At 37.3% G+C, this 23,822-nt stretch overlaps 1 protein-coding gene across 4 annotated transcripts in view; it reads left to right on the top strand.

Annotated features, from left to right (window-relative positions):
- tab2 (TGF-beta activated kinase 1 (MAP3K7) binding protein 2) overlaps positions 1 to 11,100 on the top strand; it is a 52,920-nt gene extending 41,820 nt beyond the window's left edge. For 2 of the 4 annotated variants that reach the window (XM_042503193.1, XM_042503192.1), the window contains exons 4-8: positions 3,155 to 3,315; positions 5,405 to 5,498; positions 7,050 to 7,145; positions 7,996 to 8,076; positions 8,943 to 11,100. In XM_042503193.1, the coding sequence (XP_042359127.1) occupies positions 3,155 to 3,315; positions 5,405 to 5,498; positions 7,050 to 7,145; positions 7,996 to 8,076; positions 8,943 to 9,082 (572 nt within the window). In that variant the 3' untranslated portion in view covers positions 9,083 to 11,100. The remainder of the gene's footprint in view (positions 1 to 3,154; positions 3,316 to 5,404; positions 5,499 to 7,049; positions 7,146 to 7,995; positions 8,077 to 8,942) is intronic. The other 2 variants (XM_042503195.1, XM_042503194.1) reach the window with 2 other exon arrangements.
- Positions 11,101 to 23,822: the final 12,722 nt, after the last annotated feature.

The following is a 23,822-nucleotide window of genomic DNA, read 5'->3' as shown; positions in this document are numbered from 1 at the left end:
CTGGATTTTTTTTTTTTTTTAACGATACTTGACTTTATAGCCAGCATTGCAAAGGTGCCAGTTTCCTAGAGCTATTTTCACAGCACAGAAGTTTGCAGATACAAACTACAGATAATGAGTTCACGCCCACAGCTCGGACCAAACAGGCAGAAAAATGTCCAGAAATGGTTCACACCTTCATTAAGTAGGCCTCTGATGTCTCCGTTTGCTCTGTTGATTGGTTGTTTAGCAAATGTCAAGTGGCTCTAGAGAGCGCAGAGATGAGGCAAAAAGAGCCATTTCAGACCCATTTTAACTGAGTGAAGGTTTTTTTTTTTTTTTTTTGCTACCAGCAGTGGGTCTAAATGCTTTTTCCATTGCTTCCTGCCAAGAAAGTCATTTTACTATAAAGTATACTGTGTGATTTTAAAAGTCTCTTTCCATAACATTGTCCGTAATGTATTTCTTGAGCCAAACTGTGTATACTTGCCGCCACTAATGTTCAGTGAGTGCAGAAACACCGTTTAGCGTGTCCCTCTCTATGAGGCAGATAAAAGCAAAGGTGACTCGCTCAGTGAGGGCTGGTGTGATGACGGCAGTGTGAGTCGTCCTCACTAAATGCTGCGTTTGCTCTGACGACCCCTGAGACTGGTGGATTCTGTAGTGTGAGTCAAACGTGTCAGAGCACACTGCTGTTTCCTTTTTTGGGCTTTTGACTGTATTACGTGTGAGTCACCGGCTGTGGCTCCTGCACTGCGGTGACTACCACCAAGAGGGGCTTCACAGCGGGCATGCTGCCTCTACTGTTGACCCTCATCAGCCCATTTCCTTCTACTTGATCTGTTTTGGTTTGGAAAAACACCAAGACTGTACCTGATAAAGACACACCTGTCACCACATAGCTGTTAACAAAACAGTAATGTGTTAACCATCACCAGACGCCATTCACACCAGATCTGTAGCTGTTGCTGTTTGGCAGTAGACTAACATTATTGTTATTACATAATTTCGTTGAAGACATGGTTCTGGTTGACAAGCGACAGCCTGTTTCAAATGAGACAAATAAAACCTGGTGAAGTGAGGCATTAACCATTTTTTTGTAGCGCGCATGTATGTTATTTTTATTTTTATGCGTTTGTTCTTGAGGGTATAGTGGACTGATTACCTCACACAGCCAAATAGTATCTTGTGAGCTTGTTTAAAGGATGAGATTTAAGGCGCACACTAACCACAAAATGTTATTTGTATATCAGTTACTCAGCCTGTGTTACGTGCATTAATGAAGAACATGTTTTTCTCACATGCCTCCATGGTGAATGAAAATACCAAAAAAAAAACCAGAGAATTCTTGATGAATTGAAATAAATGAGGGCCACATTTGACAAAACATACGTTTACAAACAATCACACAACTCATACAGTATAATCCAAATCTCATTCATGCAGTCGTATGCTCAGTACTTCTCAAACACATGCATGTTTTTAAAAACCTTACTATTTTAAGCTGAACTCTTCAAAGCCAGACTCCACTAACAAGAACAGTTTTACATGGCTGAGCACGGAGCTGCTGGTCTACCACTGCATCGATACATTAGTTTGTTTTTGTTATTATGTGGCTTTGGTGAATCCAAACTAACCCTTTCAAACATCAAACACACTGATCGACACAGCGGTAGACCAGCAGCTCCCGTCTATAAAGAGGTAAAATTACTGTTTTTGTCAGTGGAGTCTGGCGTTCAGTTTTAAATATAGATGTTGAAGAAAAAGTGCATATGTTTGGGAAGAACTGAGCATAATACTGGATTAATGACACTTATACACTTGGAGTTGTGTGACAGTTTGTAAAATGACATTAAAATATTGTTTTGATGTTGTTGGAGGGTGAAACATCCCTTTCAGAACAAAAATGATACAATTTGAATATATAAATCTCAAAAAACAATAATTAAATTAGGTGTTATGGATATAAAATGTAGTGTTTTTCTGTAACTGCAGGACCTATTTGTCAGCTTAAATTTGCCGAGCAGACCTGAGCAGAAAAAGGCGTGTTGGGCTTTTACATTTATACCATATAGTGTATACTCTCTCACACTCTATTAGTCACATTAACCCTTTAACAGCCGTTTTTTTTGCATGGTTGACATTTTTTGCAATCAAAAAACTTTTTAAAAACTAGGCAAAACCCAATTTCATTTCATACAAATGTTTTCATACAATTCATTTTAGTATTTTGAATATACTGTAATTGTATTCAGTTTTTTTAAATATTAAATTGACTTTTTTTCTGAAATTACATCTATTTTTTTTTTTTAGTTTTTTTTAAATTTATTTATTATCATAATTATTTGTATTGTACACAGTTACTTTTATTTTCAGATTTCTGTTATGTTAAATTGACTTCTGCACTTTTTACAGTGCAGTATACTGGGTAATGTTTTTTAATGCATTTTTTAGGAAATATATTCTACAGTTGAGTATAATGTATATTTTTTGCAAGGGCATTCCTTAGTGTGGCTGTAAAAGGGTTAAGCAAGCTGGCAGCACTTTGGCTTTAAGACACTGTGACGGGAGAACGTGTGTATGATCACCATCTTCCCATAAGTGGTGAAGTGTCTTGAAGTGTTTGTGTGCTGCAGCAGAGAGAGAGAAAGAGAGTTGTTTATCACTGAGTGTCTGTGCAGGAGGTGTTACAACCTGCCAACAGATGCAGGAACTATATTGAATTATGGGAAACACGCTGTAGAGACTTGAGCGGGACATGTGCACGGTTAAGGTGCTGTATTAAACAGCAGAATTTGCCTGCAGCATTCTGCTAACCGGGATAGGTCTGATCTCTCGCTGTAACCACAATAGGTGATGAAACGCAGCTCGATAGAAAGCCAAAGGAATCTGATGTAGTTCCCCCGTCTCTCCTTACATAAAGTAGTTTTTATGCTAAATACTGGTTTGACAGCTGATAGTGTGGTGGATCTGAAAATCTGATTGTTGACAGCAGTTTTCTACCTTGTGTTGATCTTTTTAGTCACAGGGAGCTTCTCAGTATTATATTCTTTGAATTTCTTTCCCTCTCTTGATTTTGTATCATGCTAAATGATGTGCATATTTTTCAGTTTGCTTGTGGATAGTAACACACAGGAGACAGTGGATAACAGTACTTTGTGTGTGTGTTTTCCAGCATTGTTGGTCCATCAGAAGGCCCGCATGGAGAGGCTGTGGCACGAGCTGGAGCAGAAGAAGAAGAAGCTAGAGAAGCTAAAAGAGGAGGTCAACGAGATGGAGAACGACCTGACAAGGAGACGGCTGGAGAGATCCAACTCGGCCTCTCAAATTCCTTCTGTAAGCTCAATTCAGTGACTTTAAAGGGGACAAATTCTGCTTATTTTCAGGTTCACATGTTTATTTTGGGTTTCTACTAGAACATGTTTACTTACTTTAATGTAAAAAAAAAAAGCCTACTTTAGTTTCCTCATACTGTCTGTGCTGGCATACCTGTACTCACCCTTCGTTTGAAACTCTCAGTTTAAGTGTCTGTCCATTTAAGAGCCCTCCCGAAAAAGGCCAGTCTGCTCTTAACTTTTGAGATTCAGAAGTTTTTAGATATTCTGAATCTCAGCGTCTCTGCACTGTTGTTGCAACTGCGGGCAAGACTATAACGACATATAGCTGCACTTTCTACCATGAAAAATCACCAATTAAAGCTACAATACAACCGGACATGTTCCGGCAGGAATCCGATGTGAAATCGGGTCAGTTACATATAGCAATGCGGGCTGCTTGCTGTAGCGTCCCTGGAGCAAATGACCATATAAAGAAATCCATCAGGACCGGACGTCATCTTGTCTCAAAAATATAAAAACATTGGAAGCGGAGTACTTGGAATGATCTGAAACCTCAGGTTTTTGTTTTTACACGCTTTTATCTTAATATTTGAAACTTAGGCCATGTTTAACCCTTTGAACCCTGAGCACATTGATTTGATTTCTTTTGAAACAACGAGGAAAAAGGCAACAAGCAACTCGGTGGGAAACGCTGCAAAAAACCAAAAAAAAACGGCACGAAATTAAAATAATTAGAAAATGATTTTTTTTTAAAAGCCTAGAGAAAAAATTCCTAGGGAACTATATTGAAAGGTATTATAATTTTTTATTAAAGATTATTTTTTAGAGAATTATTGTAACTTTTAAGAAGTTATTTCAGGTCATTCCATCGTTTCTTTTTTTTTTTCTCTTTATTTTTTCTCTGCAAAATTTCAGGTAATTTTCTTGTACATTTTGCTAATTTCCTGCTGTTTTCTGGGTCATCTCCTGGTAAGTTTTTGAAAGAAGACCAATTTGCTAGATGCAAACGATTAATTTGAACATCCAACATTGCAACATTATATATGTATATGAAAGAAAACACAGAAAGGGATAAAAGGTATAAAACATTGTATGACTCTAAAAAAATAATATAATAAATACATAAATGTGTCCACTGTGAACTTTTGGATAATTTTCTGCTTAAATTTGACAATGACAATTCAGAGAGACAGGAAATGTGAGGAGGGGTAGGAGGGTTTGTATTAATACATGCTGTCCAATATGAATCTTACAAACTGATATTTATTGTTGAGAACAGTAATCATCAGCTTTCGTTAACGGCAGCCAGAATCTGGGACGTTTGAAAGGGAAAATATTAAAGAGCTCTAACCAACGTCTTCCATCAGCAGATAATCAATTTAAAAAAACAAGTTCCATATGATTTTACCAGCAGTCTCCAGAGATGTTCTTCATAAGTGCAAACAAATGTTTTACTGGTTATTACTGACAGATAAAAAGCTGAACAGACAAAAACAAAATGATCTGGGTCACATTGCCGTTCTTGGTTCCTGCCGATGCTCCTACACCCTGAAACTATGCTGATTGCAGGGTCTGTTTATGATTTGGCTGATACAGTTCCATATTTTCAGACTGACAGAGCGCACAGATTCACTTCACTGTTCATCCTGGAGCTGTGCAGCTAAAGCAGCGATGATGAGAGTTCAAAAGAAAACACAGCGAACGTGTCCATTATATTTATCTTCCGCACAGCTTCGTGTTTATGTTAGATTTGCGGCGGTGGGTTTGTTGAAACCTCTCGGGTTCAGACGAAGTGCCGCTCTGAGTTCTTGTTGAGTCAGCTGTTTTCGTCTGCTGCTCCAGTTTGAGTGAGCGGACGGGGAAAGCGGCTGGGGAAGGTTAATTGGCCGGTGTTGCTGAGCTCAGTAGCTCCTTGGTTCAGTGTTGTTTACTGAGGCGAGCCAGTTCTGGAGAGTGGAGCAGCTCTCCTCCTGACACGGTCACAGATCTGCTCCGCTGACTTAGAAGCAGGATGTCCTAGAGCTGCTTGCGTGTGTGATGGCTAACCAGCTGATCCCTTCCTGTCTCTCTCTCTCTTTTTTTTTTAGATTGAGGAAATGAAGCAGTTGCGATGCAAAAACAGGTTACTGCAGATCGACATTGACTGCCTCACCAAAGAAATTGATCTCCTTCAAACAAGAGGTATGATTCTGTGCTTCTCTCTCTCTCTTTTCAGCATCTGAGTGTCTCAAACAGACATTCAGCACATGTACATGTCTGCCTGGTGTAACAATAATAAAGTTAACTGTAAGTCATTGAGGCAGGGAGGTCAGATTTGATCCAGGCTCTGCAGCTGCTCCACATCCTCTCTGCACACGCATTCAAGGTGCTGCCATTGTGCTGTTAACTACCAGTTCTTCCTGAATTGCATCCTGTTGCTGGTTGGTAACAAGGGATTTATTGGCCCCCTGGCAGCAATCCACTGCTGACAGAAACTGAGCCGCCGACCAGCCGCTCCACACAGGTGAAGCAAGGTTCACATATGAATAAGAGCGCATGTTACTAAAGCCATAGACCTGGTGCTACCTGGGATATAATGTCAGACATATGACCAGCTAAGATGTGGTGTCACAGTGTTATTTGACATGGCTCAAGAGGCCACAGCTCTATAATTACTATATTTAATAAAGGTATCAGCCTTTATCTAATACGAGTAAGGGATGCACGATATTGGATTTTTTGCCGACATCCAATATGCTGATACATAACAAGTCATTTGGCCGTTAACCAATACCGATATCAGTGGAAAACTTTTGGTTTTTATTGAAAAACGCATAAATATATAAATGAATGGCTTTCTTTTTTTTCTTGGCAACTAACCATGGCATAAGCAAGAAGAATGGCCTCATGGTCATTCATTAATACCTGGTAACGGGCACCTTGTTGGTCGTCCTCCCTTCTCCCACAGTCTATTCAAAACATGATTGAACCTTTCTGAACACGGTCGCTGCTGACATGCGTTTGCATCACTGTGATGCTTGTAATGTATCTATTGATGGTTTTGTGTAAAGTTGTAAATGTGCTTCCTCCAGGCTTCATAGAAACAAAATGTATTTCCACTCGTTATGCCTCCGTGCCATCAATATCCTCGGCAGGAGGCATTATGTTTTCAGGTTGGCCAGCAGTCCCATTCTCCTGAACGGGATATCTCAAGAACGCCTTCAGGGGATTCTTTCAGTTCTGGCACAAACGTCCACTTGGACTCAAGGATAAAGTGGACTAATTTTAATGGCCATATGTCAAAGGTCAAGGTCACCTGACCTTGCATCTGTCTTATTCTTGTGAATGCGATATCTCAGGAACACCGTGAGGGAATTTTATCTGCAAATTTGGCCCAAACATCCACTTTGAGACAAGGATAAACTGATTATGAGTTAGTGGTCAGAGGTCGCTGTGACCTCGTTTGTTTCATTCTCACGAACACGGCGTTTCAAGAACACCTCAAATGTGTGACATCAGTCTACTTGGACTCATGAATGAAATGTTTAGAAATTGGTGGTCAAAGGTCACAGGCCACCTTGAAACTGCTGATTGTATAGATCTTCTGTGCTGCCGGGGGGGAAGACGAGTGTGAAGCATCCTTTTCTCTTTTTTTCTTTTAACAGACATGGATGTTAACTGTAAGTGAAATTTGACTGGTTTGTGGAAGCTTACAACGGCAAAGTGGTAATTGTAGTTTCCCTTTGTTTACAGGACCACACTTTAATCCAAGTGCAATCCATAATTTTTATGACAACATTGGATTCCTCGGTCCCGTCCCACCCAAACCCAAAGGTACTTTATCTATTGGTAAGTTTAGAAAAGATTGCATGGTCACATATCTGAACAGTTTTCATTCCAAAGGACACATTTACTACATTAGTATTGCCCCCCTTTATGACCCTGTGTGTAGATATTATGAATTTCTTCCATATATTTCCTTATGTTTTAAGATCAAGTCAGGGATATGTCTGTAATATCCACTTTTCATTCATTTATTGCATGTTGCAGCTTTTCAGACTGTACTTGCTGACTCAAATGACTGTATCAACGGTGTTGCGTGTTTACAACTTGTGTTTACTAAAACACACTGTAACAGATCATATATGTAAAAACACTCGTATAGCCCCTAAAACACCTCAAAGATTAATGGTTCTAACTTCACTGTTCATTCATGATTTGTTAGGGGTTACACCAATATGGGTCGGTGAAGGCCAACATCAAAAATCTTTAATTATGCCATTAACAGTGTTTTATGATGATTTGAGAGTTAACTGAGTCAATAAAGCTTTCCAGTGAACTGTAAATGATTCAAGCTCACAGCTGTGAGATACACACACACACGCACGCACGCACACACACACTCACACACACACACACACACACACACACCTCTGAACGCATCACTGCAAACTGAGGGATACATTTACAAATAATAATACTAATAAATGGCATTGATCACGTTTTCCTCATTTAGATGGAGTCAGTCAACCCAAGATATTGGTTTAACCCTTTCTCTAACTGACTGATTTCTTCATGTCTGCACTTTTCTTCTTTCACTCCTACCTGCTCCTCAATCCTTTATCATCCATCCATCCGCCTGTATCCATCCATCCATCCCTCCCTTGCTCTCTGCTGGGCTCCATCACTCCTGGGCCAGACAGGAGAGGGTGTAGATATAATGTGACCTCTGAGCTCATGATGGAGCCCACCTCTGGTCCCTCCCCTCCTCTCCCACTTGGTTGGTATCTCTGCTCCTCCCTTCTTCTTTCATTCTTCCTCCTTTTGTCATCATTCATGTATGAAGCTTCTTTAGCCTTCTCGATTTCAAGATTTGAAATTCAAACCCCCTCTTTACGTAATGTAGCAGGTCTTTTAAATATTTTTAAGGGACAGTTCTTCTCAAACGCAAAATGCGTATTTTGCCTCTTACCTGTAGTGCTGTTAAACAGTTGTGATTGTTTTTGTGTGAGTTGCCGAGTGTTGGAAATATCAGCCGCCTTCTCTCCAACATAATGGATCCACATGGCACTCGGCTTGTGGTGCTCAGAGCGCCAAAAGAAAAACATTTAAAAAACTCAACAGCAATGTGTCTTTCCAGAAATCATGACCCGGTTACTCGAGATAACCCACAGATCTTGTTGTAAACAGTCTCACTGAGGAACTATTTTCCTCCTACCAAACCACACTGGCCAACCTAATCACTGCACAGATGGAGGCATGCATCGACTCATTAATGTTAGTGATGTCCCACTCTGCTGAGCTGTGACATCGGCCCACAGACGGGAGTGATGCTCACTTCCTTCTGTGGGGCGATAGACTTGGTAGTTCTAGGTTGGTAAAAAAACGCAAAAATAAATCAAATGAGTGACAAACACAGCAGGGACAACGCTTTAATCCAGTTTTTCAAAGGTTTAAATACTTGTGCAACTGAACACAGCACAAGAAAATTGTTTATCAGCCCTTTGACACCTGGTTCAGCATCAGCTGTTTACTTCACCACAGCCACAAATACAAATAATTTGCATGTTTCAAGACTTGATGGATACACTTGTTGAGTTAAACTTCTTCTGTGTCCTGACCCCCTTCTTCTCCTCCTCCTCACAGACCCGGGCAGTAAGATTGTGAAGCCCATCGCAGACCAGGAGGAGGACGAGGGGACGCAGTGGGGCTGCACCGCCTGCACCTTCCTCAACCATCCCGCCCTCAACCGCTGTGAACAGTGCGAGTTCCCGCGGCACTTCTGAGCCAACGAGGCTGCGCCGCGCCGCCCCCTCCTCTGCCCGCCTGTCTCCAGAGCAGAATAGAAAAGGGCCTTTCTTGTTTCTTCTTTTCCCTAGTTTTTATGAAAACTGGGACGGGGCGTAGTCATCGTGCATCGTGCATCCTGTTTTCCTTGATTTTTTTTTCCTCTTCTCCTCTCTAAGGTTAGTTGAATGCTGTCCACTGAAGGCTTGACTGGATAGTGTTTACAGCTTGTGTTTTTTCGTAAAGGCTGGCAGAGTCGGATGATACCTCACCTTCGAGACTCGGATGGGGGTCACCTCCCCCTTTTTTTTTTTGCTCGACGGGTGACACCTCGGGGGGGATACCTCGCTGCTCCCACTTACAGTATTATGAGTGTGGCCCTGCAGTGTGACGGCACACATACACACACCTACACACACAACACAGGTGCCGATGTGCCTTTTTTGCTGATTACATTTTTTTTTTCTTCCTCTGCGGTGGCTTGACCGTGGGATTTGGGAACTGTGTTCAGCCACTGCTCTCCACCTGAAGGGAAAACTAACAGACTAATCGTGGACTTTAAAGTTTGTTTGCTGTTTCTAGAGGATGTCAAAAGGGGGAACCGGCAGCAGTGTCGCCGCCGCTCAAAACGTGCCTCTCGTCCTCCCCCTTCAAGTATCCCTTTTTCTGTCTCTTCAGTCATGAGTTAATGAAAAAAAAAGAAAGTTGCATGCTTTGTGTACAGTACACGGAGGCAGAAACTCCCCTTGAGCTTTTTACTGTACATAATTTTAGAATGTGCCTTGAAAGCCTTCTTCCTCACACTATGAATCACTTGTATTTCCTGTAAGTATAGCTTTATAGACTTTATTAACTTTTTTTGTGTCTTGTTTTGTTTCCCTCTTTCAAACGAATAAGCACCATGCTCCCTTTTTAAGCTTTTTTTACTTGATTTCTGCGAGAGTTGAAGCCTTGCAGAAGGAGAGGAGCAGAGCGGTAACAACCCCTCGCAGTCATCATGAAGCTACGTCTGCCCCGGTCCGTTCATCGCTTGTGTAATTGCTGAGTTTCCTGTGTACGATCTGCAGATGCAGCAAAGAGGAAGGCGATGGAGGAGTCTGTTTTTTTTTTTTCTTTTTCTTTTTTTTTTTTTTTTTTTTTGTTCAGGACGCCAAATATGTCGGGATTGTCGGGGGAGGGAAAGGGGTCAAAAAGCAAAAAAAAAAAAAAAAAAAAAAAAAGTACAAACTGCCATCTTATCTGACAACTGGAATGTAGGTTTAATGTTTGGGGACAGCTACACCTCAGTGCAGAGAGACTCTCATTTTCAAGTACAATCAGGACGTTACTGCAGACGATGTTAAAGTGTCCTGGAACAGCTGATTGGGGTCAAAGTCTCCATGTTGCTGTGCACCTGAATTGGGTTTTTGTGAGGTACCGTGCCTGATATACCTGTTGCCTTATTTACAACAATCGTTGACATCTTTGAAGCAGACAACATGACTGTCCACTTTGTATACTCTTATTTTTATTTGGCTCATTTCATCCTCCTAAGCTTTTATCCATGAGGGTGTTTCTAAAGTTTACTTATCGTCATTAACTTACCTTAACTGTGGAGTAGTTACTTTGTTTTTTTTTTTGTTTTGTTTTTTTTCCACACTTGTGAAACGTTGCCTTGCATCAGTGCCTTTAGAACTATCCAATTTGTATTGATAATCTATTCTCTCACATCCGAGTGCCATTTTTAAAAAACTTTTTTTTTTTTTAGTATTGTTTAATCCCATTTAAAAGTAGAAGATGAATTATTGTCTCTTAAGCACTTACGCCATACTTTTTTCCTTTTTTTTTTCCAATCCAAAGAAACCAGTTTTCAGCTTTATCTGCACCTTGGTGTGAAGAGGCAGTTTATTCATGTTTTATTAAATGGAGAAAAAAAAGTAATTTGGATATCTAAAGTGTTTTTTTGATTTTAGCTGGGAAAACTGTCTTTGTAACAGATAAGTTATTTGTAAAAATAATTAAAAAAAATCTATTCTGATTTTTTGGGGATTTGTGTTTGTGATACTGATGCAACAATCAGGATGTTTTTAGCCACTAGATGGCAGAAGAGACCAACAGGTTTCATCAGAGGCAGCTCACATGGGAGTACCAAATACTTAAAGGAATAGTCTACCAAAAATCTAAAACCTGTGCTTTTTACTGTAACCAAAACTGTAAAAATCTCCTAGCAACAGCTTGTTATCTGATCATTAAAGGAAAGGCACAGGTGTAGTGACACAATAATGGCACAATTCAATTAAGTGTCCCTCTGAGCCAGTGTGCATAATCTTAGAGCCCTTCCACTGATACAAGCCTGAGTCCAACCACAAAAAAACGTATTGTGCATCATATTCATCCTCTGAGGCTCTTTGTGGTCTCAGAAAAAGTGTTTTAATTGAATGGTGTTAATTAAAGTGAAACACCTAAAAAAAAAAAAAAAAGCAAACTGACTTAAATGGAGGCTGAACGAAGGATGGTCATGAAGGTTAAAAAATGTAAAAAACTGCTAATTCCTGTGCATCCAAGTGTCTTTCTGTCTTTAAACTTTTGCTAAAGAAAGCATTTTTCAGATTATCTTGATTTGTTTAGTGATAATATACGTGTCCATGAGCCCACAAATGGAAACAAGAAACTTGCTTTTTTGAGGCATATTTAAATCTCTGTTTCTGTCTTTCATTCAGATCCTGTTGAAGTCTTTTTGCACTGATAAGGTTTCGTTTTTTCAGGCTCTCTGTTCCCCTTAACCCCACTAGAAAGAAAAGTTTCCTGAAACCGTAGAGAGCTTCGGGCAGTGAGTACTATTTACAGTTCACATTGTTTTTCGGTGCACTATTCCTTTTTACCAAAAATTGATTAAGAAAAGTGCTTATAATTTGCAACCCTACACTAAATAAATGTTTTTTTTTTCCTACTGATTTAAAGCTAGACTTTGGAACTAGAAGTCACAGTCTTACTCTTGTGACAGTAATGTGATGGTGATTTTAAAAACAATAATATTAAATTCAAGTCAATTTATTTCTGGTATGACCAAAAGCTCGGGGCGGTTAATGTTAGCATACTGAAGATACTTTCATACAGTGGATATGACTCGTCTCTACGTCTTGTGTTTTAACATTTACCATATTCCCTATTTTTTCGTTTTTGTCAACATTTTCAGCTGTGTACCTTTGAATCCTGGAGAAATTGGCTTGATTTCTATGAGATAACAGTGCAAAGGCAATGAAAGATTAAGCAAGACATGGCCCAGTAATTGGTGAGAAATTGGTTTTAAAAAAATGAAAGAAAAAGAATAAGAGATTTACCTGAAATAAGCAACAAAAATAAAGAGAAACTGAACCTAAAAAAGTGATAACTTTAAAAAAAAAAAAAAAAGTAAATATTTTTGTTCTTTTTCATTATTGACATATAATTGTATACATAGACACCAATGTTAGCTGGTCCAGGATGGTGAATGAATGAATGCATGACTGTTAATTCCTTTGTTGGTTGCTGGACTCCCAGTTTAAAGCCCTTTAGTTAAGTATTTTGGACATTGCCATCTTGGTTTGTCGGAGCTAGATTGGCCATATTTGGATGAGTGGGTGAAGCTGACTGAAAGCCCGGGGACATTGCTGGAATAGCGACTTGTCAATCACAGTGTATCCATACTCTAACGCATACCCTGCTTTATCATCTATTTTACTCTTACAGGGGCCTTAATTTACTAAGTAAATATCATTTGGTATTGAAGAAGGCTTGAAACTAGCAATAGAGAGATGGAGGTGAAAAAAGAAATAACAGTCCTGTAAGTCACTAAAATTAGAAACGTAATGATGTAGTATCTCAATAATAAGAACTTAGTATCTCAAAAATAATGACCTTGTATCTCAATATGATCACATACAGTATGTCGAGAAATATGGTATAGCATGTTGAAAAAAAACAACCATAAACTTGATAGTATCTCGTGTCATGAAAGCGACCGAAAACATCATAGTATAGTATATCGAAAAATCTTAAAAACAACTAAAAACCACAAAGTATAGCATGCAGAAACTCGTCATAGTATAGAATGCAAAAAAAAACGGCCAAAAATGTCATGATTTAAAATATCGAAAAGGCCAAAATTAACATACTATTGTATCCCAAAACCACTGGAAACATGTAAAATGTAAAAATGTCTAAAAAACTGCTAAAAGCCAAATTAAACCACATGTTATGACGTGCCGAGACACGCCATAGCAACGGACATTGCAAAAACAGCCAAAAAATTCATCATAAAATAGCATGTAGAAAAATCCACAAAAAAATGCAAGGTTATAGTAAGGCAAAAATGTCAAAATATGACATGTCCAAAAAACTGATGAAAACCACATTAAACTGTATTTAATAGCGTTCCGAGACACGCCATAGCAAAGGAAATTGCAAAAAACGGCCAAAAACACTATAAAATAGCATGTTGAAAAATCCACCAAAAAATGCAAGGCTATAGTAAGGCAAAAATGTCAAAATATGACATGTCCAAAAAACTGCTAAAAACCACATTAAACCACGTAAAATAGCATGCCGAGACACGCCATAGCAAAGGAAATTGCAAAAACGGCCAAAAACACCATAAAATATACCATGTTGAAAAATCCACCAAAAATGCAAGGCTATAGTAAGGCAAAAATGTCAAAATATGACATGTCCAAAAAACTGCTGAAAACCACATTAAACCGCGTAAAATAGCATTCCGAGACACGCTATAGCAAAGGAAACTGCAAAAACGGCCAAAAAACCCATAAAATAGCATTGTGAAAAATCCACCAAAAATGCAAGGCTATAGTAAGGCAAAAATGTCAAAATATGACATGTCCAAAAAAACTGCTGAAAACCACATTAAACTGTATTTAATAGCGTTCTGAGACACGCCATAGCAAAGGAAATTGCAAAAAAAGGCCAAAAACACCATAAAATAGCATGTTGAAAAATCCACCAAAAATGCAAGGCTATAGTAAGGCAAAAATGTCAAAATATGACATGTCCAAAAAACTGCTGAAAACCACATTAAACTGTATAAAATAGCATGCTGAGACACGCCATAGCAAAGGAAATTGCAAAAAAGGCCAAAAACACCATAAAAATAGCATGTTGAAAAATCCACCAAAAAAATGCAAGGCTATAGTAAGGCAAAAATGTCAAAATATGACATGTCCAAAAACTGCTGAAAACCACATTAAACTGTATAAAATAGCATGCCGAGACACGCCATAGCAAAGGAAATTGCAAAAAAGCCAAAAACACCATAAAATAGCATGTTGAAAAATCCACCAAAAATGCAAGGCTATAGTAAGGCAAAAATGTCAAAATATGACATGTCCAAAAAACTGCTGAAAACCACATTAAACTGTATTTAATAGCATTTCCGAGACACGCCATAGCAAAGGAAATTGCAAAAAAGCCAAAAACACCATAAAATAGCATGTTGAAAAATCCACCAAAAATGCAAGGCTATAGTAAGGCAAAAATGTCAAAATATGACATGTCCAAAAAACTGCTGAAAAAACCACATTAAACTGTATTTAATAGCGCATCTGAGACACGCCATAGCAAAGGAAATTGCAAAAAAAACGGCCAAAAACACCATAAAATAGCATGTTGAAAAATCCACCAAAAATGCAAGGCTATAGTAAGGCAAAAATGTCAAAATATGACATGTCCAAAAAAAACTGCTGAAAACCACATTAAACTGTATTTAAAATAGCATGCCGAGACACGCCATAGCAAAGGAAATTGCAAAAACGGCCAAAAACACCATAAAATAGCATGTTGAAAAATCCACCAAAAAATGCAAGGCTATAGTAAGGCAAAAATGTCAAAAATATGACATGTCCAAAAAACTGCTGAAAACCACATTAAACCGCGTAAAATAGCATGCCGAGACACGCCATAGCAAAAGGAAATTGCAAAAAAGGCCAAAAACACCATAAAAATAGCATGTTGAAAAATCCACCAAAAATGCAAGGCTATAGTAAGGCAAAAATGTCAAAATATGACATGTCCAAAAAACTGCTGAAAACCACATTAAACTGTATTTAAAATAGCGTGCCGAGACACGCCATAGCAAAGGAAATTGCAAAAACGGCCAAAAACACCATAAAATAGCATGTTGAAAAATCCACCAAAAATGCAAGGCTATAGTAAGGCAAAAATGTCAAAATATGACATGTCCAAAAAAACTGCTGAAAACCACATTAAACTGTATTTAAAATAGCATGTTCCGAGACACGCCATAGCAAAGGAAATTGCAAAAAACGGCCAAAAACACCATAAAATAGCATGTTGAAAAATCCACCAAAAATGCAAGGCTATAGTAAGGCAAAAATGTCAAAATATGACATGTCCAAAAAACTGCTGAAAACCCACATTAAACTGTATTTAATAGCGTGCTGAGACACGCCATAGCAAAGGAAATTGCAAAAATGGCCAAAAACACCATAAAATAGCATGTTGAAAAATCCACCAAAAATGCAAGGCTATAGTAAGGCAAAAATGTCAAAATATGACATGTCAAAAAACTGCTGAAAACCACATTAAACCGCGTATAAAATAGCATGCCGAGACACGCCATAGCAAAGGAAATTGCAAAAACGGCCAAAAACACCATAAAATAGCATGTTGAAAAATCCACCAAAAATGCAAGGCTAGCTATAGTAAGGCAAAAATGTCAAAATATGACATGTCCAAAAAACTGCTGAAAACACATTAAACTGTATTTAATAGCGTTCTGAGACACGCCATAGCAAAGGAAATTGCAAAAAAGGCCAAAACACCATAAAATAGCATGTTGAAAAATCCACCAAAAAATGCAAGGCTATAGTAAGGCAAAAATGTCAAAATATGACATGTCCAAAAAACTGCTGAAAACCACATTAAACTGTATTTAATAGCGTTCTGAGACACGCCATAGCAAAGGAAATTGCAAAAACGGCCAAAAACACCATAAAATAGCATGTTGAAAAATCCACCAAAAATGCAAGGCTATAGTAAGGCAAAAAAATGTCAAAATATGACATGTCCAAAAAACTGCTGAAAACCACATTAAACTGTATTTAATAGCATGCTGAGACACGCCATAGCAAAGGAAATTGCAAAAACGGCCAAAAACACCATAAAATAGCATGTTGAAAAATCCACCAAAAATGCAAGGCTATAGTAAGGCAAAAATGTCAAAATATGACATGTCCAAAAAACTGCTGAAAACCACATTAAACTGCGTAAAATAGCATGCTGAGACACGCACGCCATAGCAAAGGAAATTGCAAAAAAGGCCAAAAAACACCATAAAATAGCATGTTGAAAAATCCACCAAAAATGCAAGGCTATAGTAAGGCAAAAATGTCAAAATATGACATGTCCAAAAAAACTGATGAAAACCACATTAAACTGTATTTAATAGCGTTCCGAGACACGCCATAGCAAAGGAAATTGCAAAAAAAACGGCCAAAAACACCATAAAATAGCATGTTGAAAAAATCCACCAAAAATGCAAGGCTATAGTAAGGCAAAAATGTCAAAATATGACATGTCCAAAAAACTGCTGAAAACCACATTAAACCGTATTTAATAGCATGCCGAGACACGCCATAGCAAAGGAAATTGCAAAAAAAAAAGGCCAAAAACACCATAAAATAGCATGTTGAAAAATCCACCAAAAATGCAAGGCTATAGTAAGGCAAAAATGTCAAAATATGACATGTCCAAAAAACTGCTGAAAACCACATTAAACCGCTGTATTTAATAGCATTCCGAGACACGCCATAGCAAAGAAATTGCAAAAACGGCCAAAAACACCATAAAATAGCATGTTGAAAAATCCACCAAAAATGCAAGGCTATAGTAAGGCAAAAATGTCAAAATATGACATGTCCAAAAAAACTGCTGAAAACCACATTAAACTGTAAAATAATAGCATGCTGAGACACGCCATAGCAAAGGAAATTGCAAAAAAAAAACGGCCAAAAACACCATAAAATAGCATGTTGAAAAATCCACCAAAAAATGCAAGGCTATAGTAAGGCAAAAATGTCAAAATATGACATGTCCAAAAAACTGCTGAAAACCACATTAAACTGCGTATTTAATAGCATGCTGAGACACGCCATAGCAAAGGAAATTGCAAAAACGGCCAAAAACACCATAAAATAGCATGTTGAAAAATCCACCAAAAATGCAAGGCTATAGTAAGGCAAAAATGTCAAAATATGACATGTCCAAAAAACTGCTGAAAACCACATTAAACTGCATAAAATAGCATGCCTGAGACACGCCATAGCAAAGGAAATTGCAAAAAACGGCCAAAAACACCATAAAATAGCATGTTGAAAAATCCACCAAAAATGCAAGGCTATAGTAAGGCAAAAATGTCAAAATATGACATGTCCAAAAAAACTGCTGAAAACCACATTAAACTGTATTTAATAGCATGCTGAGACACGCCATAGCAAAGGAAATTGCAAAAACGGCCAAAAACACCATAAAATAGCATGTTGAAAAATCCACCAAAATGCAAGGCTATAGTAAGGCAAAAATGTCAAAATATGACATGTCCAAAAAACTGCTGAAAACCACATTAAACTGTAAATATAGCATGCTGAGACACGCCATAGCAAAGGAAATTGCAAAAAACGGCCAAAACCACCAAAAAATAGCATGTTGAAAAATCCACCAAAAATGCAAGGCTATAGTAAGGCAAAAATGTCAAAATATGACATGTCCAAAAAACTGCTGAAAACCACATTAAACCGCGTAAAATAGCATGCCGAGACACGCCATAGCAAAGGAAATTGCAAAAAATGGCCAAAAACACCATAAAATAGGCATGTTGAAAAATCCACCAAAAATGCAAGGCTATAGTAAGGCAAAAATGTCAAAATATGACATGTCCAAAAAAACTGCTGAAAACCACATTAAACTGTATTTAATAGCGTTCTGAGACACGCCATAGCAAAGGAAATTGCAAAAAAGGCCAAAAACACCATAAAAAATAGCATGTTGAAAAATCCACCAAAAATGCAAGGCTATAGTAAGGCAAAAATGTCAAAATATGACATGTCCAAAAAACTGCTGAAAACCACATTAAACTGTATTTAATAGCGTGCCGAGACACGCCATAGCAAAGGAAATTGCAAAAACGGCCAAAAACACCATAAAATAGCATGTTGAAAAATCCACCAAAAATGCAAGGCTATAGTAAGGCAAAAATGTCAAAATATGACATGTCCAAAAAAATGCTGAAAACCACATTAAACTGTATTTAAAATAGCATGCTGAGACACGCCATAGCAAAGGAAATTGCAAAAACGGCCAAAAACACCATAAAATAGCATGTTGAAAAATCCACCAAAAATGCAAGGCTATAGTAAGGCAAAAATGTCAAAATATGACATGTCCAAAAAACTGCTGAAAACCACATTAAACTGTATTTAATAGCGTTCTGAGACACGCCATAGCAAAGGAAATTGCAAAAAAGGCCAAAAACACCATAAAATAGCATGTTGAAAAATCCACCAAAAATGCAAGGCTATAGTAAGGCAAAAATGTCAAAATATGACATGTCCAAAAAACTGCTGAAAACCACATTAAACTGCATAAAATAGCATGCCGAGACACGCCATAGCAAAGGAAATTGCAAAAAAAACGGCCAAAAACACCATAAAATAGCATGTTGAAAAATCCACCAAAAATGCAAGGCTATAGTAAGGCAAAAATGTCAAAATATGACATGTCCAAAAAACTGCTGAAAACCACATTAAACTGTATAAAATTATGCTGAGACACGCCATAGCAAAGGAAATTGCAAAAACGGCCAAAAACACCATAAAATAGCATGTTGAAAAATCCACCAAAAATGCAAGGCTATAGTAAGGCAAAAATGTCAAAATATGACATGTCCAAAAAACTGCTGAAAACCACATTAAACTGCATAAAATAGCATGCTGACACGCCATAGCAAAGGAAATTGCAAAAAAATGGCCAAAAACACCATAAAATAGCATGTTGAAAAATCCACCAAAAATGCAAGGCTATAGTAAGGCAAAAAATGTCAAAATATGACATGTCCAAAAAACTGCTGAAAACCACATTAAACTGTATTTAATAGCGTTCTGACACGCCATAGCAAAGGAAATTGCAAAAAAGGCCAAAAACACCATAAAATAGCATGTTGAAAAATCCACCAAAATGCAAGGCTATAGTAAGGCAAAAATGTCAAAATATGACATGTCCAAAAAACTGCTGAAAACCACATTAAACTGCATAAAATAGCATGCTGAGACACGCCATAGCAAAGGAAATTGCAAAAAAAAACGCCAAAAACACCATAAAATAGCATGTTGAAAAATCCACCAAAAATGCAAGGCTATAGTAAGGCAAAAATGTCAAAATATGACATGTCCAAAAAACTGCTGAAAACCACATTAAACTGTATTTAATAGCGTGCCGAGACACGCCATAGCAAAGGAAATTGCAAAAACGGCCAAAAACACCATAAAATAGCATGTTGAAAAATCCACCAAAAATGCAAGGCTATAGTAAGGCAAAATGTCAAAATATGACATGTCCAAAAACTGCTGAAAACCACATTAAAACTGTAAAAAATAGCATGCTGAGACACGCCATAGCAAAGGAAATTGCAAAAACGGCCAAAAACACCATAAAATAGCATGTGAAAAAATCCACCAAAAATGCAAGGCTATAGTAAGGCAAAAATGTCAAAATATGACATGTCCAAAAAACTGCTGAAAACCACATTAAACTGCATTTAAATAGCATGCCGAGACACGCCATAGCAAAGGAAATTGCAAAAAACGGCCAAAAACACCATAAAATAGCATGTTGAAAAATCCACCAAAAATGCAAGGCTATAGTAAGGCAAAAATGTCAAAATATGACATGTCCAAAAAACTGCTGAAAACCACATTAAACTGTATAAATATTAGCATGCCGAGACACGCCATAGCAAAGGAAATTGCAAAAACGGCCAAAAACACCATAAAATAGCATGTTGAAAAATCCACCAAAAATGCAAGGCTATAGTAAGGCAAAAATGTCAAAATATGACATGTCCAAAAAACTGCTGAAAACCACATTAAACTGTAAAATAGCATGCTGAGACACGCCATAGCAAAGGAAATTGCAAAAACGGCCAAAAACACCATAAAATAGCATGTTGAAAAATCCACCAAAAATGCAAGGCTATAGTAAGGCAAAAATGTCAAAATATGACATGTCCAAAAAACTGCTGAAAACCACATTAAACTGTATTTAAAATAGCATGCTGAGACACGCCATAGCAAAGGAAATTGCAAAAACGGCCAAAAACACCATAAAATAGCATGTTGAAAAATCCACCAAAAATGCAAGGCTATAGTAAGGCAAAAATGTCAAAATATGACATGTCCAAAAAACTGCTGAAAACCACATTAAACTGTATTTAAATAGCATGCCGAGACACGCCATAGCAAAGGAAATTGCAAAAAAGGCCAAAAACACCATAAAATAGCATTGTGAAAAATCCACCAAAAATGCAAGGCTATAGTAAGGCAAAAATGTCAAAATATGACATGTCCAAAAAACTGCTGAAAACCACATTAAACTGTATTTAATAGCGTGCTGAGACACGCCATAGCAAAGGAAATTGCAAAAAAGGCCAAAAAAACAGACATCAAAATAGCATGTTGAGGTAAATCCACCAAAAATGCAAGGCTATAGTAAGGCATAAATGTCAAAATATGACATGTCCAAAAAACTGCTCCAAAACCACATTAAATGCAAAATTTAATAGTAGGCATAGCAAAGGAAATTGCAAAAAAAAAACATGTCCAAAAAAATGCATTAAGTTGAAAAATCACATTAAAAGGGCTATTTAAAGGCAAAAATGGAAAACGTATGGCAAAAACTTAAAAATAGCATGCCAGACACGCCATGTCAAAAAATGCTGCAAAAAATACATAAAATAGCATGTTGAAAAATCCACCAAAAATGCAAGGCTATAGTAAGGCAAAAAAGTCAAAATATGACATGTCCAAAAAACTGCTGAAAACCACATTAAACTGCATTTAATCCAGCACGCCATTAAGGAAATGCAAAAACGGCCACAAAACACCATAAATTGCATGTACTGTCCACGCAACTACAATGGTAAAAAGTAGCCCCAAACACATGTATATATGTACAGTCAGTTTTTTTTTATGTTTTTTTTTTTTTAAGCGCAAAACACCATTTAAAATAGCTAAAAAATCCACCCAAAAATGCAAGGCTTTAGTAAGGCAAAAATGTCAAAAATATGACATGTCCAAAAAACTGCTGAAAACACATTAAACATAAATAGCATTCCACGCCATGCAAAGGAAATTGCAAAAAAAGCCAAAAACACCATAAAATAGCATTGTTGAAAAATCCACCAAAAAATGCAAGGCTATAGTAAGGCAAAAATGTCAAAATATGACATGTCCAAAAAACTGCTGAAAACCACATTAAACTGTATTTAATAGTAGTTCCGAGACACGCCATAGCAAAGGAAATTGCAAAAAAAACGGCCAAAAAACACCATAAAATAGCATTGTGAAAAATCCACCAAAAATGCAAGGCTATAGTAAGGCAAAAATGTCAAAATATGACATGTCCAAAAAACTGCTGAAAACCACATTAAACTGTATTTAAAATAGCATGCCGAGACACGCCATAGCAAAGGAAATTGCAAAAAATGGCCAAAAAACACACCATAAAATAGCATGTTGAAAAATCCACCAAAAATGCAAGGCTATAGTAAGGCAAAAATGTCAAAATATGACATGTCCAAAAAACTGCTGAAAACCACATTAAACTGTATTTAAATAGCGTTCCGAGACACGCCATAGCAAAGGAAATTGCAAAAAAGGCCAAAAACACCATAAAATAGCATGTTGAAAAATCCACCAAAAATGCAAGGCTATAGTAAGGCAAAAATGTCAAAATATGACATGTCCAAAAAACTGCTGAAAAACCACATTAAACTGTATAAAATAGCATGCCGAGACACGCCATAGCAAAGGAAATTGCAAAACGGCCAAAAACACCATAAAATAGCATGTTGAAAAAATCCACCAAAAATGCAAGGCTATAGTAAGGCAAAAATGTCAAAATATGACATGTCCAAAAAACTGCTGAAAACCACATTAAACCGCGTAAAATAGCATGCTGAGACACGCCATAGCAAAGGAAATTGCAAAAAATGGCCAAAAACACCATAAAATAGCATGTTGAAAAATCCACCAAAAATGCAAGGCTATAGTAAGGCAAAAATGTCAAAATATGACATGTCCAAAAAACTGCTGAAAACCACATTAAACTGTATTTAAATAGCATGCCGAGACACGCCATAGCAAAGGAAATTGCAAAAAAAGGCCAAAAACACCATAAAATAGCATGTTGAAAAATCCACCAAAAATGCAAGGCTATAGTAAGGCAAAAATGTCAAAATATGACATGTCCAAAAAACTGCTGAAAAACCACATTAAACTGCATAAAATTCATGCTGAGACACGCCATAGCAAAGGAAATTGCAAAAAAAAACGGCCAAAAAAAACACCATAAAATAGCATGTTGAAAAATCCACCAAAAATGCAAGGCTATAGTAAGGCAAAAATGTCAAAATATGACATGTCCAAAAAACTGCTGAAAACCACATTAAACCGCGTAAAATAGCATGCCGAGACACGCCATAGCAAAGGAAATTGCAAAAACGGCCAAAAACACCATAAAATAGCATGTTGAAAAATCCACCAAAAATGCAAGGCTATAGTAAGGCAAAAATGTCAAAATATGACATGTCCAAAAAACTGCTAAAAACCACATTAAACTGTATTTAATAGCATGTTGAGACACGCCATAGCAAAGGAAATTGCAAAAAAGGCCAAAAACACCATAAAATAGCATGTTGAAAAATCCACCAAAAATGCAAGGCTATAGTAAGGCAAAAATGTCAAAATATGACATGTCCAAAAAACTGCTGAAAACCACATTAAACTGTATTTAATAGCGTTCCGAGACACGCCATAGCAAAGGAAATTGCAAAAAAGGCCAAAAACACCATAAAATAGCATGTTGAAAAATCCACCAAAAATGCAAGGCTATAGTAAGGCAAAAATGTCAAAATATGACATGTCCAAAAAACTGCTGAAAACCACATTAAACTGTATTTAATAGCATGCTGAGACACGCCATAGCAAAGGAAATTGCAAAAACTGACCAAAAACACCATAAAATAGCATGTTGAAAAATCCACCAAAAATGCAAGGCTATAGTAAGGCAAAAATGTCAAAATATGACATGTCCAAAAAACTGCTGAAAACCACATTAAACTGCGTTTAAATAGCATGCCGAGACACGCCATAGCAAAGGAAATTGCAAAAAAGGCCAAAAACACCATAAAATAGCATGTTGAAAAATCCACCAAAAATGCAAGGCTATAGTAAGGCAAAAATGTCAAAATATGACATGTCCAAAAAACTGCTGAAAACCACATAAACCACATAAAAATAGCATGCCGAGACACGCCATAGCAAAGGAAATTGCAAAAACGGCCAAAAACACCATAAAATAGCATGTTGAAAAATCCACCAAAAATGCAAGGCTATAGTAAGGCAAAATGTCAAAATATGACATGTCCAAAAAACTGCTGAAAACCACACATTAAACCGCATATTAAATAGCATGCCG

This window comes from Plectropomus leopardus, chromosome 16 (genome assembly GCF_008729295.1).
Source record: "Plectropomus leopardus isolate mb chromosome 16, YSFRI_Pleo_2.0, whole genome shotgun sequence".
Taxonomy (NCBI): domain Eukaryota; kingdom Metazoa; phylum Chordata; class Actinopteri; order Perciformes; family Serranidae; genus Plectropomus; species Plectropomus leopardus.
This window is presented reverse-complemented; position numbering and strand designations above follow the sequence as displayed.